The sequence below is a fragment of the Chiloscyllium plagiosum genome, chromosome 12 (genome assembly GCF_004010195.1).
Source record: "Chiloscyllium plagiosum isolate BGI_BamShark_2017 chromosome 12, ASM401019v2, whole genome shotgun sequence".
In the NCBI taxonomy this organism is placed as follows: Eukaryota; Metazoa; Chordata; class Chondrichthyes; order Orectolobiformes; family Hemiscylliidae; genus Chiloscyllium; species Chiloscyllium plagiosum.
Genome location: NC_057721.1, coordinates 50,242,309 through 50,256,864, shown reverse-complemented (window position 1 = coordinate 50,256,864; position 14,556 = coordinate 50,242,309). Strand labels below are relative to the sequence as shown.

The 14,556-nt window shown below is 38.4% G+C and overlaps 1 protein-coding gene across 2 annotated transcripts in view; it reads left to right on the top strand.

The window, feature by feature from the left end:
* The window catches only part of LOC122555243 (protein maelstrom homolog), a 62,178-nt gene that overhangs the window by 34,995 nt on the left and 12,627 nt on the right, over positions 1 to 14,556 (top strand). For both annotated transcript variants that reach the window (XM_043701029.1, XM_043701028.1), the window contains 2 exons: positions 13,273 to 13,335; positions 14,063 to 14,192. In XM_043701029.1, coding sequence (XP_043556964.1) covers positions 13,273 to 13,335; positions 14,063 to 14,192 — 193 coding nt within the window. The remainder of the gene's footprint in view (positions 1 to 13,272; positions 13,336 to 14,062; positions 14,193 to 14,556) is intronic.

Below are 14,556 nucleotides of genomic sequence, written 5' to 3'. Positions count from 1 at the left end.
CGTCCTACACAGCCCCCTCCCCAACCCCATCCAACAGCGCACACCCTCTCCCAACCCCGTCCAACACTGCCCCCTCTGACAGCCCCGGCCAACACCGCCCGCCCTCACGCCTTCCCCAAACTCCATCCTTCCCATGGCCCTCATGCTTTTGTAAACCTCTACAAGGTCACCCCTCAGCCTCTGACACTCCATGGAAAACAGCTCCAGCGTATTAAAACTGTCCCTATAGCTCAAATCCTCCAACCCTGGCAACAATCCTGTAAATCTTTTCTGAACCCTTTCAAGTTCCGCAAAATCCTTCCGATAGGAAGGAAACAAGAATTCCTCACAATATTTTAATAGTGTTTTTCGGACTGGACGGCTGTGATGAGCAATATGCCGTCAGGGTCGGTGCTGGGTCCACTGCTTTTCATCATTTATATCAATGATTTGCATGTGAATATTGGAGGTATTGGTAGTAGGTTGACAGTAAACACCAAAATTGGAGGTTTAAAGGACAGAAGAAGGGTTCGTCACAATACAATGGAACTTCCATCAAATGGGCTGAGGAGTGTCAGATGGAGTTTAATTTAGATAAATATAAATACAAGATGATTAGGGGTTTAGATAGGGTTGACAGTGAGAATCTTTTTCCACGTATGGAGTCAGCTATTACGAGGGGGCATAACTTTAAATTAGGGGGTGGTAGGTTTAGGACAGATGTTAGGGGTAGATTATTTTCTCAGTGAGTCGTGAGTTCATGGAATGCCCTACCAGTAGCAGTGTTGGACTCTCCCTCTTTGTGGGCATTTGAACGGGCATTGGATAGTCATATGGAGGATAGTGGGCTAGTGTAGGTTAGGTGGGCTTGGATCGGCGCAACATCGAGTGCCAAAGGGCCTGTACTGCGCTGTATTTTTCTATGTTCTAATTAAGGTTTTGAAATTTCTTTTTTGTGTAAAAGTTTCCTCCAGAAAAAGCAAAAAATATACAGCAGTGTTTAAACTTAACGTTACTGAAATTGCAGAGAAGACAAATAACTGTAGCAGCAATTTGTTGTTTTTTCTAATTGTTTAGAGATCAATTTGGCTTCTGCTGATGATATAGTATTTTGGGCGATAGCATGAATTGCAACTCCTCAAAAGTAGTATCCATGTAATAGTTGACCCCATAAATTTAATCTTAAAAAAAGTCTTTTAAAAATTTGACTTTTACACAAGTATATACGGTATGTTTGATTATTTTGTAATATATTGCCTGCTCTCTGTGAAGCAATCTTGCAATTAACATTGTTCCGTACAGCTCAGTTACACCAAGAACTTCACCTGTCACTAACATAGACAGTACTCATTCTTATTTTACAATCAGTGAAATTGATAAACAAATACTCAGACACACAGCAACGAGAAAGGGGTAGTAACAGTAGAGACCGTGGGGTTAAAGGGTCAGTTAATGCCTGATGTGATTTCAACAAGTGTTCTGGTATACCAGCAGGACCATGTTCTCTAAAAGAATGGGTAGTGGGTATGTTTTGAGGTAATGTCCTGCCATTTTCCTTATCAGTAATATTAGTTTGTTAGCAGTCTGTATTGTAATCTGCCATTGTTAATAAAACGTCAGAGGTAACTGCAGTGGGCCTTGTATTTAAATAGACTTCATTGCACATAGTAAGCGGGAAGGTATGATTTCAAAATCCTGTCCCCGCATTGTTCTATGTTAAGGCTGACGATTGATTATGACTCTCTGCAGCAGTGATGGATCTCTGTGATAGAGGAGCAAGTGAATGTAGTAATTTCGGTCATGAGCAATTCCATAAATGGGATTCCAATGCTGACATGGATTTATTAATGTTGAATGTTAAGGACCAGACCAAATCTTCTCAGAATTATTAAGGTGATAGTGCCCATACTAATTTTTTTCATTTCAAAAGTAAGTGTAAGGCGTTGCAGTTTAATTGGTCAAACTACTCGACTTTAAGTAAAGCACACTTTATTTTTTACACTACAGTTAAAATACAGACACAAGAAAATAATTGGCTTAACTGTAACTATCAATGCTTGAAATATATATAAAACTGCTGCTAATTAACTGTTTCAATATAGTAACATCCCATAAACACCTTTGACAAAGGCAAATTCTGTAAAATAGATTTTCACATGCAATTCTAGCACCAGGAAAAAACCTGAGCTTTTAGTTGTAACCGGAATAAGAGCTTCCACATGCAGCTTCAAGATCCCAACAACTGCTGAAAGGTTAAACTTAAAAATCCTGGTTGTGTGGAAGCTTGATCCTGTCTGTTCAGGCTCTCAGGCTGTTTACTTATTGGCTTTGACTGGATTGCTCACCAAGTCGGTCACAACCTTTTTGTTCATAAAAACCAGGACAAAATATACCTCTTAATGCTTAAGATTCATCTAATACCCCCCCTCCAACCCCACAGCCAAAAGAATGAACTATCAATAAGAGCCTTGGTCTTAACTACTAGTACACTACAATATATGTACGTTACATTGACTCTAAGCATGCAATCATTCACTACTACAGTCCATTTCAGTCTTTATTTTCCCACCACCAAATATTTCTGCCTTTGTTCATCAAAGTTGCAAAAATACATTGGCAATTGCGTTCTCTTGGTACATCACGTGTTTGATTTTTAATTGAATGGTTGCTACAATAAGCTCCATCTAAACAGTCTGGAATTTGTACCCTATTTTCCCCAAAAATTTAAGGTGTTGTGACCAGTATATACGATTGTCTCCAATACATTACTGGCAAAGAAAATGTCGAAATGCCAACACAAAACTCATGGTCCCCTTCTGAATTTTGGAATATTTTTAATGGATTATTATTCACTTTTCAGGAAAAATGCACAATAGGTCTTTCTATCTCTTTGTAAAAGTAAAGCACTGACACCCATGTCACTTTTATCGATAGCCATTTTGAATGGCTTCATGTAATTAGGCATGGCAAACATTGGGGCAGTGATTAACACAGCTAACAGGCTATCACATGCTTTCTGAACATTCCTCCAGCCACAAACTTTCTGCACCGCTTCAAGTCACTCAGTGGGGCAACTGCATATGCTGAAATTTGGTGCGAGCCTTGGTCTTAACTACTAGTACACGACAATAATTCACCAAATTAAAAAACACTCAGTCTCGGGAATTTTAGTAGTTCCCTCTTTGTCGATATGGGGAAGCTCCCCAATAACCTTTATTTTCACGAACCATGGGGGTGATCCATCAATATCCAATGACATGGCCCAGGAATATGACTTGGGCTTTTGTGAACTCTCACTCTCAGCTGGGTTTATTACCAAGCCTGTTTCCTGAAGTCAATTGAACATTTCCAAAAGATGCTCCAAATGTTCCTTCCATATATGATTTAAAAACCACCGATTGTCAATATATGCAACACAATTGGGTAATCCTGAAATGACTGTATTGGTTAGTCTTTGAAATGTGGCTGGTGCATATTTCATTCAAAATGGTATAACTTTAAACTGGTAGTCCATTTGATGTCTCAAGCTGAAATTTCCTTCACTCCTTTTTTGGATAAAGTACCTGCCAGTACCCTCTGAATAAGTCCAACTTTAAAATAAAGTTGCTTGTCCTACCTTAATATAGTCTTCCAAATGTGGAATAGGATATGAATCAGATTTTGTGACTGTATTGACTTTGTGATAGTCCACATTTTTGGGTACCATGTGGTTTTGGCAACATTACTATGAGTGTGAGCTCCATTTGCTGCAACTCACTTCAATTAATTGTTTTTACACAAGTATTCAAGCTCATCTTGAACCTGTATAGACTTCACAGGGTTAAGTTTGTAAGGATGTTGCTTCATTGGAACAGCATTTCCTATATCAACATAGTCCGATTAATACTTCCCAGCTTATTCCCACATATTCCCCCCCCCCATATGATTGTAACAATCCCTTTTTTTACAGCTCATTTTGATTTTCCAATGGAAGGTATATCAATTAGAGTCAGAGTCATGGAGATGTACAGCATTGTATCAGACCCTTCAGTCCAACCCGTCCATGCCGACCAGATATCCTAACCAATCTAGTCCCACCTGCCAGCACCTGGCCCATATCCCTCCAAACCCTTCCTATTTGTATACCCATCCAAATGCCTCTTAAATGTTGCAATTGTACCAGCCTCGGATTTTCATTAGATGTTCCCATGTCCGGACAATTTTTTAAAAAGTGTCTCCGTTTTCACTTTACCCCTTTTTTGGTCAATTAGAAACAAGAAGGGAGAAAATCTGAGAAAGATTTTGTCCTTTTCCGTTAACACCCACTGCACCGCAGACTATTATGGGCAATCGAACCATATCGCTGCCCCACCACCTAAAGCTACCATTTTAATGGCTTCAATGCTGATGATGCCTTTGAAACCATGAAACAGGATTGCTAACTTTGATAGGACAACTGTCATCACATTACCTCCCATCATAATCTGTCCCTCCCCAGAGTTCAGCCAATGATTGCTGAACACTGCAATTATCATGAGGCCCAACCTAACCATAATTTTTCAAAATCTGGTCACCATACTAAAGTGCTACAAAATGTTAGGCTTTCTAAGATGGTTACATCTTACATTGTCTCCTTTTAATTCAGGTTAAAATGGGGTAGCTTGGAGATGTGATCTCCATACTAAGTCTGCCCTGCAACAAACTCATCCTGCTTGTTATCAAGGAAGGAAGAAACTCAACAAAATTCATTGAATTGTGCAAATTTTAACACCTTGAAACAAAGAAGGCAACATGCCTTGCTGCATGCAGGCTTTCAAAGTCAGAAATTTGGGGAAGGATGCCGTTGCTAAAAGACTAATGATTAATGTGGAAAGAAAAATCAGAGTACAAGAAAAAGCTAGCAAGAAATTTTAAAACATTTAGTAAAACTTTCTCCAGACATTTAATAACAAGATGACAAAGTGAATGGTGGTGCTATAAAAATGAGTATGGGGGCACTAAGGGAAAATAAGCTCATTATTAATAAACAGATAATTTGCACACCAGAAGATACAGTAACACCCCACAAATACTGGAAATAAGGAAATGGAATGGAATTAACTCAAGAAAATTTGCAGTGGTACTGGGTGAAATTGTTTGGAGATACAGGCTGATAAGTTCTTAGAAGTGGCTAAATGAGATACTTTTCCAAGATTCTGGGAAGGTTCCATTAGATTGGAAAATAGTCAATGTAACTCCTTTATTCAAAAATGAAAGGAGACAAAAAGCTGGAAAGTAAAAGCAAGCTAGCTTAATACTTATAGGGGACATGTGATAAGTTATTATTTAAGACTAATGACAAGGCACTTGGATAAGTTCAAGGTATATGGGCAAATCAGCATGGTTTTGTGAAAAGAAAAATCATGCTCAACTAATTTCCTGGAGCTCTTTGAAGAACTAAAATGCTGAGGATCAAGGCAAATCAGTGGATGTACAATATTAAATCTCATAGTAATTTGATAAACTGCCATATCAAGAGGCTACAGTGGCAAATAAAACCTCATGGTGTGCAGTTTTATCCCAATTTTTGACAACTTCTCATCGTCCAACTTAATTTGAGGAATGTCCATTTCAGAACTATCTGAACTTGGTTCTTCGCTCTGGTGTAACTAGTAACAGATTCTCATTTTGCTTTATTTCCCTATCAAAGTACCTTTTGAGCATATTCACATGACAGATTTCTTTCTTTCTGGCATTCTTACCAAATAATTCACCTCGCTCACTTTCCTTTTGATCTGATTTAGGCTCATTAAGCTTTGCCTTTAAAAGTTACTCCACTGGGAGTAACACTGATATTTTATCTCCACTGGCAAAATTAGGAAATTTTTTGATTTCTTGTCTGCTTCTGATTTCATTACAATCTGTGCTATTTTTAAATGCTGTCTAACCAACTCGCCTTTTCTTTTTAACCTTGCCCAAAAATCTGATACACAGTTCAAATATGTGGTCTCCGAACTCTGACTTGTCAATTTCCTCTCACCACATGCCCAAACTAATTCAAATGGACTGAATTGCAAATTGTGCATGGGACAACTGAATTCCTTTATCCTAGTCCTCTGGATAGGTCTTGTCTATAAGCCCTCAACATGGTCTTTAGAGGTTTGATACTATCCTTCTAATGCTCCCTGTGATTCTGGATGGTACGCAGCTGATGTGAATTGTTTTATTCCTAAGATATCCATAACTTTCTTGAATAATTTTGATGTAAAATTTGATCCTTGATATGATTGTATTCATGTGGGTAGTAAAAAAAAAGTAACTTCTACAATCCATTTAACTGGGATACTGCATGATGGGATGGCCAATGGAATTCTAATAGCCTCATTTATCATGGTCAACAATACTGCTTCCCACTTTTTTGATTTAGCTAGGGCTCCTACTCGATCAATTACGACTGTTGTAAAAGGTTCCTGAAATGTGTGAATGGTTTTATCACTGCCTGAGATTTTCCAATTACCTGACATATATGAATGTCAAACGATATTCAACTAAATCCTTCTGCACTCCAGGGCAATAAAAATATTTTTGTATTTTGGCGTGAGTTTTCCTTACTTCCAAATGACTTTTACTGATAATTCGTATGCTACCCACGTGGTAGAATGCACTAAGTGATGTATTTTCAACTTGATGAACTTCTGCCCGTTTCTCATATGCCTGATTGTGTGATAGTCTCCATTTCCTCTTTAAGACATCATTTTTAAATAGTAACATTCTTGGATACACTATCTTTGTTTGTTTTTAATACAACTTTCCATTGTCCTCTTTCCATTGTAATTCAGTTAATTTCTTTGAACTAAAAATATCCATTTTGTCTTCCACCTTTTGTTTTTTTTTTCTCAACCATTTAATCAAACACAGTTTCTGGTAATTGAATTTCAGCTTCCTTAACTTTATTCTTTGATTTCTCCTGTTTCCAACTGTGGCTTTGTGACCTTGTTACCATACAGTCAGAAAAGATTCCAGTGTATGCTTTCTTCATATCTCAATTACCTGATTTTTTTTTTTCCCCATTGATTTTTCAACCACAGTAGGCATCACCCCCAACTGTGATCCCACGCTATCACTACGAAGGATAAACCACTTCTGGAACCAAGAATTTCCCTCCTCTGACTACCACTTCACCAAACTTTCCAACCTCCATTTACATAATGGGTCACTGCTCATATTTATTCTGGCAATACTCTTGAATTACTTGTCTCCTCTTTCACTATCAAAGATTGACATGCTCCCATATATCTGAAAATCTTAATTTCTTTCCGATCTTTGACTCTGATGGGATTGTTGTTCATCATTGTGATCATCATTACTCCTATCTTCCACTTTGACCTCTGGCATTTTAAGTCTGCTTTGAGTTTTCAGTTGCAACCTCTTAAGTTTTTATTTAAAAAAAAAACTCTCACCCTTCTGCCCTGAACCTCCTTTTTCTTTCTGTTCTACTAGAGCTATTTATCTGCTTTCAGTCATAATTCTAACTGTTTCATTGCCTTTTTGTTTCAGCTGCTTCATTTGAATCTGAATTTTAGCCATTTACAATGTCAAGCTATTACTGCAATTGCCTCCATTTTTTTGCATGGGAAAAAGACAACCCCAACTCCAGAATCTTTGCCTTGCTTCCTGTCAGTAAAACTCCTGAAGTGACTTCTTCCATCCCCAGGAAACCCAGTGACTGAAAGAGCCATTACTACACAAGGTACATCCTATTTAAGCCAACCAAATTCAACATCTGAAAAAAGAAAGTTAACCCTGACCTCTTACTCCCTTTTGAGCCCAATAATCCAAAATGCAACCTGCAATTTGAGATTTTCTTCCTGACAAGAGCAGCAGTTTATTATGGACCTGACCAAATCCCCTCAGAATAAGTTAAGAAGGTAGCAAGGACCTTTTTCTTATTTTAAAAGTGTAGGATGTTGCCTTCCAGATGCAGTTCAGTTGGTCAAATTACTTGACTGTAAGCAAAATACATTTGTATTTTGACTGTAGAGTAAAATTAAACAAAAAAATTGGCTTAACTTTAACTCTGTCACAATGTGTAACAAAATGATATATATAAATTACTAATTGTGTTCCAATACAGTAACATGCCATAAGTACACCCTTGGCAAAGGCAAATTGCATAAGAGGTTATCTCTTATAGTGACAGGAAGAGAATTCCAGGTTTTAGCTGTAACAGAGGAATAAGAGCCTCCACATCCAGCTTCAAGACCCCAGCAACTGCAGACCACAAAAACTAAAAATACTGGTCATGTGGGAGTTTGACCCCACTCATTCAGGCTGCTTCTATTGTTCCAAAGTTTAAAAAAAAAAGCTAAGACCCCTCTGTTTATTTTATTGGCTTTGAGGAGACCACTTGACCTTTGTGTCTCAACCTTTTATTTTAAAAAAAATACTAAGTGCACCTCTGACGATATTTTATTATCGCTATAGAGTCATAGAGGTGTACAGCATGGAAATAGATCTTTCGGTCCAACTCGTCCATACCCACCAGATATCCTAAACAAATCTCGTCCCATTTGTCAGTATTTGGCCCATATCCCTTTTAAACCCTTCCTATTCATGCATCCATCCAGATGCCTTTTAAATGTTCTCGCCTCCATCACTGCCCCTGGCAGCTCATTCCATACATGCCACCATCCTCTGTGAAAAAGTTGCCCCTTAGGTCCCTTTTTAAATCTTATCTCTCTTCCCCTATGCCTTCTAGTTTTGCACTCCCCAACCCAGGGGCAAAAGCCTTGCCTACTTACCCTATCCATGCCCTTCATGATTTCATAAGCCTCTATAAGGTTACCTCTCAGCCCCTGGCGCTTCGGGGAGAAAACCTCCAGCCTATTCAGAATTTCCCTACTGCTGAAATACTCCAAAACCAGCAGCATCCTTGTAAATCTTTTCTGAACCCATCAAGTTTAACGGCAACTTTTCTATAACCGCGAAACCAGGATTGAATACAGTATTCTAAAACTGGCCTAAACAGTATCCTGTATAGTGCAACATGATGTTGCAACTCCTTCACTCAATGCACTGACCATTTGAAGGTAAGTTTGTCAAATGCTGCCTTCACCTTGTCGACCTGTGACTCAATTTTTAAAGAACTGTACACCTGCGCCCCTAGGTTTCTCTGTTTGGCAACACTCACCATTAACTGTATAACTTCTGCCCTGGTTTGCCTTACCAAAATGCAGCAATGCACATTTATCTAAATTAAATTCCACTGCCTCTCCTTGGCCCACATGCCCACTTGATCATGGTCCTGTTATTTTGCAACAGCATTCTATTGGGTGTAGTGAGGTATTTGGATTTCTTTTTAAATGTTAATGATCTCAAAAAGTATATGCTTTGAAACCAAAGATTCCATCACATTACAGTACATTTGTGGAAAAATGTTTTTGTATGTATTTAGATTACTTTGTACAGTTGCTGTTTGTTATAAGTGGATGCAAAATGTACTTCAATTTAGCAAGCATGTCATGCACTTAATATCGTGCATGAAACTTAGCAAATGTGTAAAAAATCAAGTACTTGCAATCATAATTCTGAAATTATATAATCACAGTAGGAGCATGTCAATTCTGTATCTACAGTTGCTTTGCTTCAGTATTGTTGAAATAGGACAATATATTTGTTTTAATATTGAGCTTCAGTTTTTGTTTCCCACAGACTGTGTTCAATTCCTGCTTTCAAGATGACTTTCCCCATACTTCTGCTCCCATATTCCATTCCTCTGTTCATGTCTTTAATCCCGTTTTGCATCACTCCACCCACACTTTTAAAATCATTAAAGTTCTTAGTTTAAAACCCCCCAGTGTTGCTCTCTACTGTGTATCTTTTTGGAATTCAGAATTAAGTCCTGGCCTCTGCCCAGTGGCAGATGTTGGTCAGTGCATGTAATTCTGTTTGCACAGAACAAATCCTGCTGCTAGATGGCACCAGTCAATTAAAACTGATCCATCAAGTAAATTTAAAGCACACATTTGGTAATACGACATATTTTAAACGGTGTTTTATTTACGAATGTAGGCATTTATGAATGTACACCACTTCATTATTGTTTAAAAGTTGTTTTCTGCTGCAAAGGCCCTGAAGTACCTAACTGAGTACCATTTATAGTCTCAAGTTATTTTGGCTAGGGATGCACAGCATACACAAGCCATTACAGTATTTTATAGTATTTAAATTTGTTGTTTTTCCAAGCAAAACTGCAAGAACTTAAGCTATGTTTCACAGTTATTTTGTAGAATTTGTGGCTGCATGCTAAGTGGAAATTCTGTAACGTGTCTTTTGTATTGACTAGTTAGTTAACTCTGCAGTCATCAATTACTAGTTAGCTGAAAGAACAACCAGAATGTAGCATATGTACAGCAACACACCAGTTCTTTCACTATAAGAGACCAATGTATGAAGAAGCCACAATAATCAAAAGCTATTTACACTACATAATTTATATCCTGTACAGACCAACTGGTGGAGGTATTCAGCAATGTCGTCAACCTCTCCTTCCTGCAAGTTAAAGTCTCCACCTGGTTCAAGAAGACCGCTGTTATCCCAGTACCTAAGAGAGCACATGCAACATGACCTAATGACTATTGCCCAGTGGTTTGAGTTCCATAATTACTAAAGTGCTTAGAGAGGCTGTTTTAAGACCCATGTCAACTCTGGTCTCCCAGCTTGCCTCAATCCTCTACAATTTACCTACCACTTTAACAGCGGAAGCTATATCCCTAGCCTTGCACTCATCGCTAGAGCATGTAGACAACAAGGACACCTACATTAGATTCCTGCTCATCAACTACAGCTCTGCCTTCAACACCATTATTTCCTCCCTCCGATAGCAAAACTGCGAGACCTAGGTCTTGGCTCCGCCCCCTGCAACTGGATTGTCAGCTTTCTGACCCATTGACCGCACTCATAGACAGCTGCATCTCCTCCACAATAACTTGACACAAGCCTCCCAAGGAAGCATTCTCAGCTCTGTACTGTATGCTCACTGATCTCAGCTCTGTACTGTACGCTCACTGTGTTGCCAAATCCCGAACAAACGCCATCTACAAGTTTGCTGATGACACCACCATGGATATCAAATAACAACAAATCAAAATACAGAAAGGAGGTAGCAAGCTTGGTATTGTGGTGCAGTGAGAGCAACCTCTCGATGTCGGCAAAACTAAAGAACTAATCATTGACTTCAAGAAGAAGGGAATAGAACACACCTCCATCTACATCAACAGAGCTGAAGTTGAGAGCATGGAAACGTCAAGTTCCTAGGACTGGCTATAACTGACAACTTGTCCTGGACTTCCCATGTATATGTAATGGCCAAGAAGGCACAATAAGGCCACCTCTTCCTCACCTGGCTCAGGAAATTTGGCCTGTCCACAAAGTCCCTCGCCAACCTTTGCAGATGCACCATTGAAAGTATAGTGTCTGTGTGCATGCCGGCTTGTATGACAACTGCTCTGCCCAGTACTGTTTTTTTTTTTTAAAAATCCTACAGAAGGTTGTATGCATAGCCCAGACTTTCATGGAAGTCAACTTTCCATCTATGGACTCCATTTACACAGCACGTTGCCACGAAAAGACTGCCAACATCATCAAAGACCCATCACATCCTGGTAATGCTGTCCTACAATCTCTTCTGTCAGGTAGAAGATACAGAAGCTTGAATATGCACCAGCAGGTTCAAGAACAGCTTCTTCGCTGCTGTTATTAGACTGATGAATGGACTCTCTTAAGTTCAAATAATACTGATCTTGCTAATGTTGATCTTGCCAAGCACACACCCTGTGTGATGTAAATTGTATGCTTCTGTCTAGTTATTTTTTCCACCCTATGATCTATGTCTTTGCTTACTATGATCTGCCTGTACTGCTCGTAAACTGTTTTCACTGTACTTAGGTACATGTGTCAATAAATAAATCAATCAATTTAATAAAATACATTAACTTCAATGTGATTCCTTTGGTAAGACATTCACTTATTGTGTAGGGAAGAAGGCATTGATGTTTACAAAAATCAATTATTGTGATATCAGTGCAAAGCTACTGACCTTATCTTTTAAAAGTACATTACAGATTATTCTATTTCCGTTGTAAATCTCTGTAGGCCAGTCTAGTTACTACAGTTGCATTGCCGTTTGAAGTGGTTCTGTCATGCTGTGGGAGCTGGTTGTGTTAGGAGGAGAAAGTGAGGTCTGCAGATGCTGGAGATCAGAGATGGAAATGTGTTGCCGGAAAAGCGCAGCAGGTCAGGCAGCATCCAGGGAACAGGAGAATCGACATTTCGGGCATAAGCCTGAAGAAGGGCTTATGCCCGAAACGTCGATTCTCCTGTTCCCTGGATGCTGCCTGACCTGCTGCGCTTTTCCGGCAACACATTTCCGTAGCTGGTTGTGTTATACTTGCTACTGAATTCAGAACTGAAACAAAGTACATATTTCCTATTCTTCTGTACTCTCAGCTGTCCTCTGCTCCAGTACTGCATATCCAAAAAGTGTTGCAAAATCTATTTTTAGAGCAAAAAATGAACTTGTTTGTTCTACAGCAAACTTTATTTTAACCATCACCTTAGCAACCAGCAAAAACTATATATCTCAAATACCACAATTTACCACGATGTCAGAATATTTTTGCTGTAAATAAAGTATTACAGCGTGTATATCTCCTACATTATGTTTCTGTTACTGTGTGTTTTTACATAGATCTTTTTTGAGGGATGTTGATGACTTGAAACATCACTTTGTCAGGGGTTGACTGTGGTTATGTCTCTCGATGATCTGGAATATTTGATCAACCAGCATGTTTCTTTTCTCAGAAATGCCAGTTAATAAAAAGTGGTACTTTGTTCTGTTGCAAGTTCTCAGGATCGTTCTGTTCATTTAGTTCACTAATCCTAGAATCAGCCTGTAGTAGGTTGCTTCAGCCTCCTCTAAATTATTTTTCATATCCTACATGAAGTTATATTGTTTATTTAAGGAAGAAAGGGATGATCAAAGCATCTCTAAACATTTCTAATCAATCGTCTGTACTTTTCAAGATTAATATCATTATGTTTTAATCCAGATTGTTTTGTTAAAAGTGGTGCAGCTGAGAATTTCAACTCTTTATCCCTGCAATTGATATAATGATTTTGATTTCAAAGGGAGACCAATTACAAGTCATCAGTGTATTATCTGATACTTCAACATGATGTGATATTGTTACAAGAAATGTTAAATTTCAGCAGGTCTTGGTGATTAGTGTAATTCTTGACTTTATCGAATCTATAAATGTTTACTCTTTCTCTCAGATGCAGATGGCATGATGAGCACGACATTGTGTACTGTGCCTTGGCAACAACCAAGAAATATGCGTAAGTAAGATCCTCACATTTTTCTTCAGGAAAATTGCCTGATTTCTATATTTCTTGGTTAAACATGGGTAGAGTAGTTAATAAAGTTATAGGATTTTTAGGAGCTTGCATCACTTTTAAGTTTCATGCACTATTCCTATGTATTATTGTTAAGCCTTGCATTAGTGAGAAAGTTTTGTTTCTGATATCTTGCAGCACTAATTTCATCAAAATGCATTTGTGAATAAACATTTTCATGTATAGTACTGCAAATATTCTTTTTGCCAGTGAGTTCCTCTTGCAACAATTCCATCCAGTATCTCTGAATCATGAGTCTCATGCGATAGGAGAATACATCAAGTACTGTATTTTGAGCTGGGAAATGGTTTTTAAATCTTTTCCAAGTCTACTAATTACGCAATTTGTAAAAAGTAATTCTACACTCTGTGCCTACTACATAGGGTACGAAAGTTGATATCATTAATTTTGAAAGGCTTTTTGCTGCCACTAATTTACCTATTGTACAGAATATGAATTGTGTAGGACAGAACTACCTAAATGGAGTTACTTAATACAGTATGTATTGCTGTACTATTTATTGCATTTGGCAAAATTTTTTCTATTGTATCCACAATTCATTACAACATTCTTTGTTAATGTGCTGCTGGCTTCCAGTCAAGGATCTGTAATATGCTGGTATTTCAGTTGTTATTGCAAAAATGTTGATCATTTTTATTGCACATTTTAGGTATTGTATCAGTGATTCTTTGGCTTCCATCTATAAATTTGAGGTTACATCAGCACACGTCCCAAAAAAGGAGTTGACTTATGGCACAAAGTTGAACCCGAAAGTGCTAGTACTGGACAATTACTATCAGGTATTTCTTCAATAGTTTTAATCAGTTATTTTTCTGATTTAGTTACTTTGTGGTTAGGTCCTTGAACAAATTAATTTTGACAAAATTCAAAAGATTTAATAGTTCTTCTTCCCAGTTTGTGAGAAGATTTGTAGCTCGGGTGCTCAATGTTGTGGTTCTGTTCGCCGAGCTGGGAATTTGTGTTGCAGACATTTCGTCCCCTGTCTAGGTGACATCCTCAGTGCTTGGGAGCCTCCTGTGAAGCACCGGAGGAAACATCACAGAAGCGCCTCATTGGAGGCTCCCAAGCACTGAGGATGTCACCTAGACAGGGGACGAAATGTCTGCAACACAAATTCCCAGCTCGGCGAACAGAACCACAACA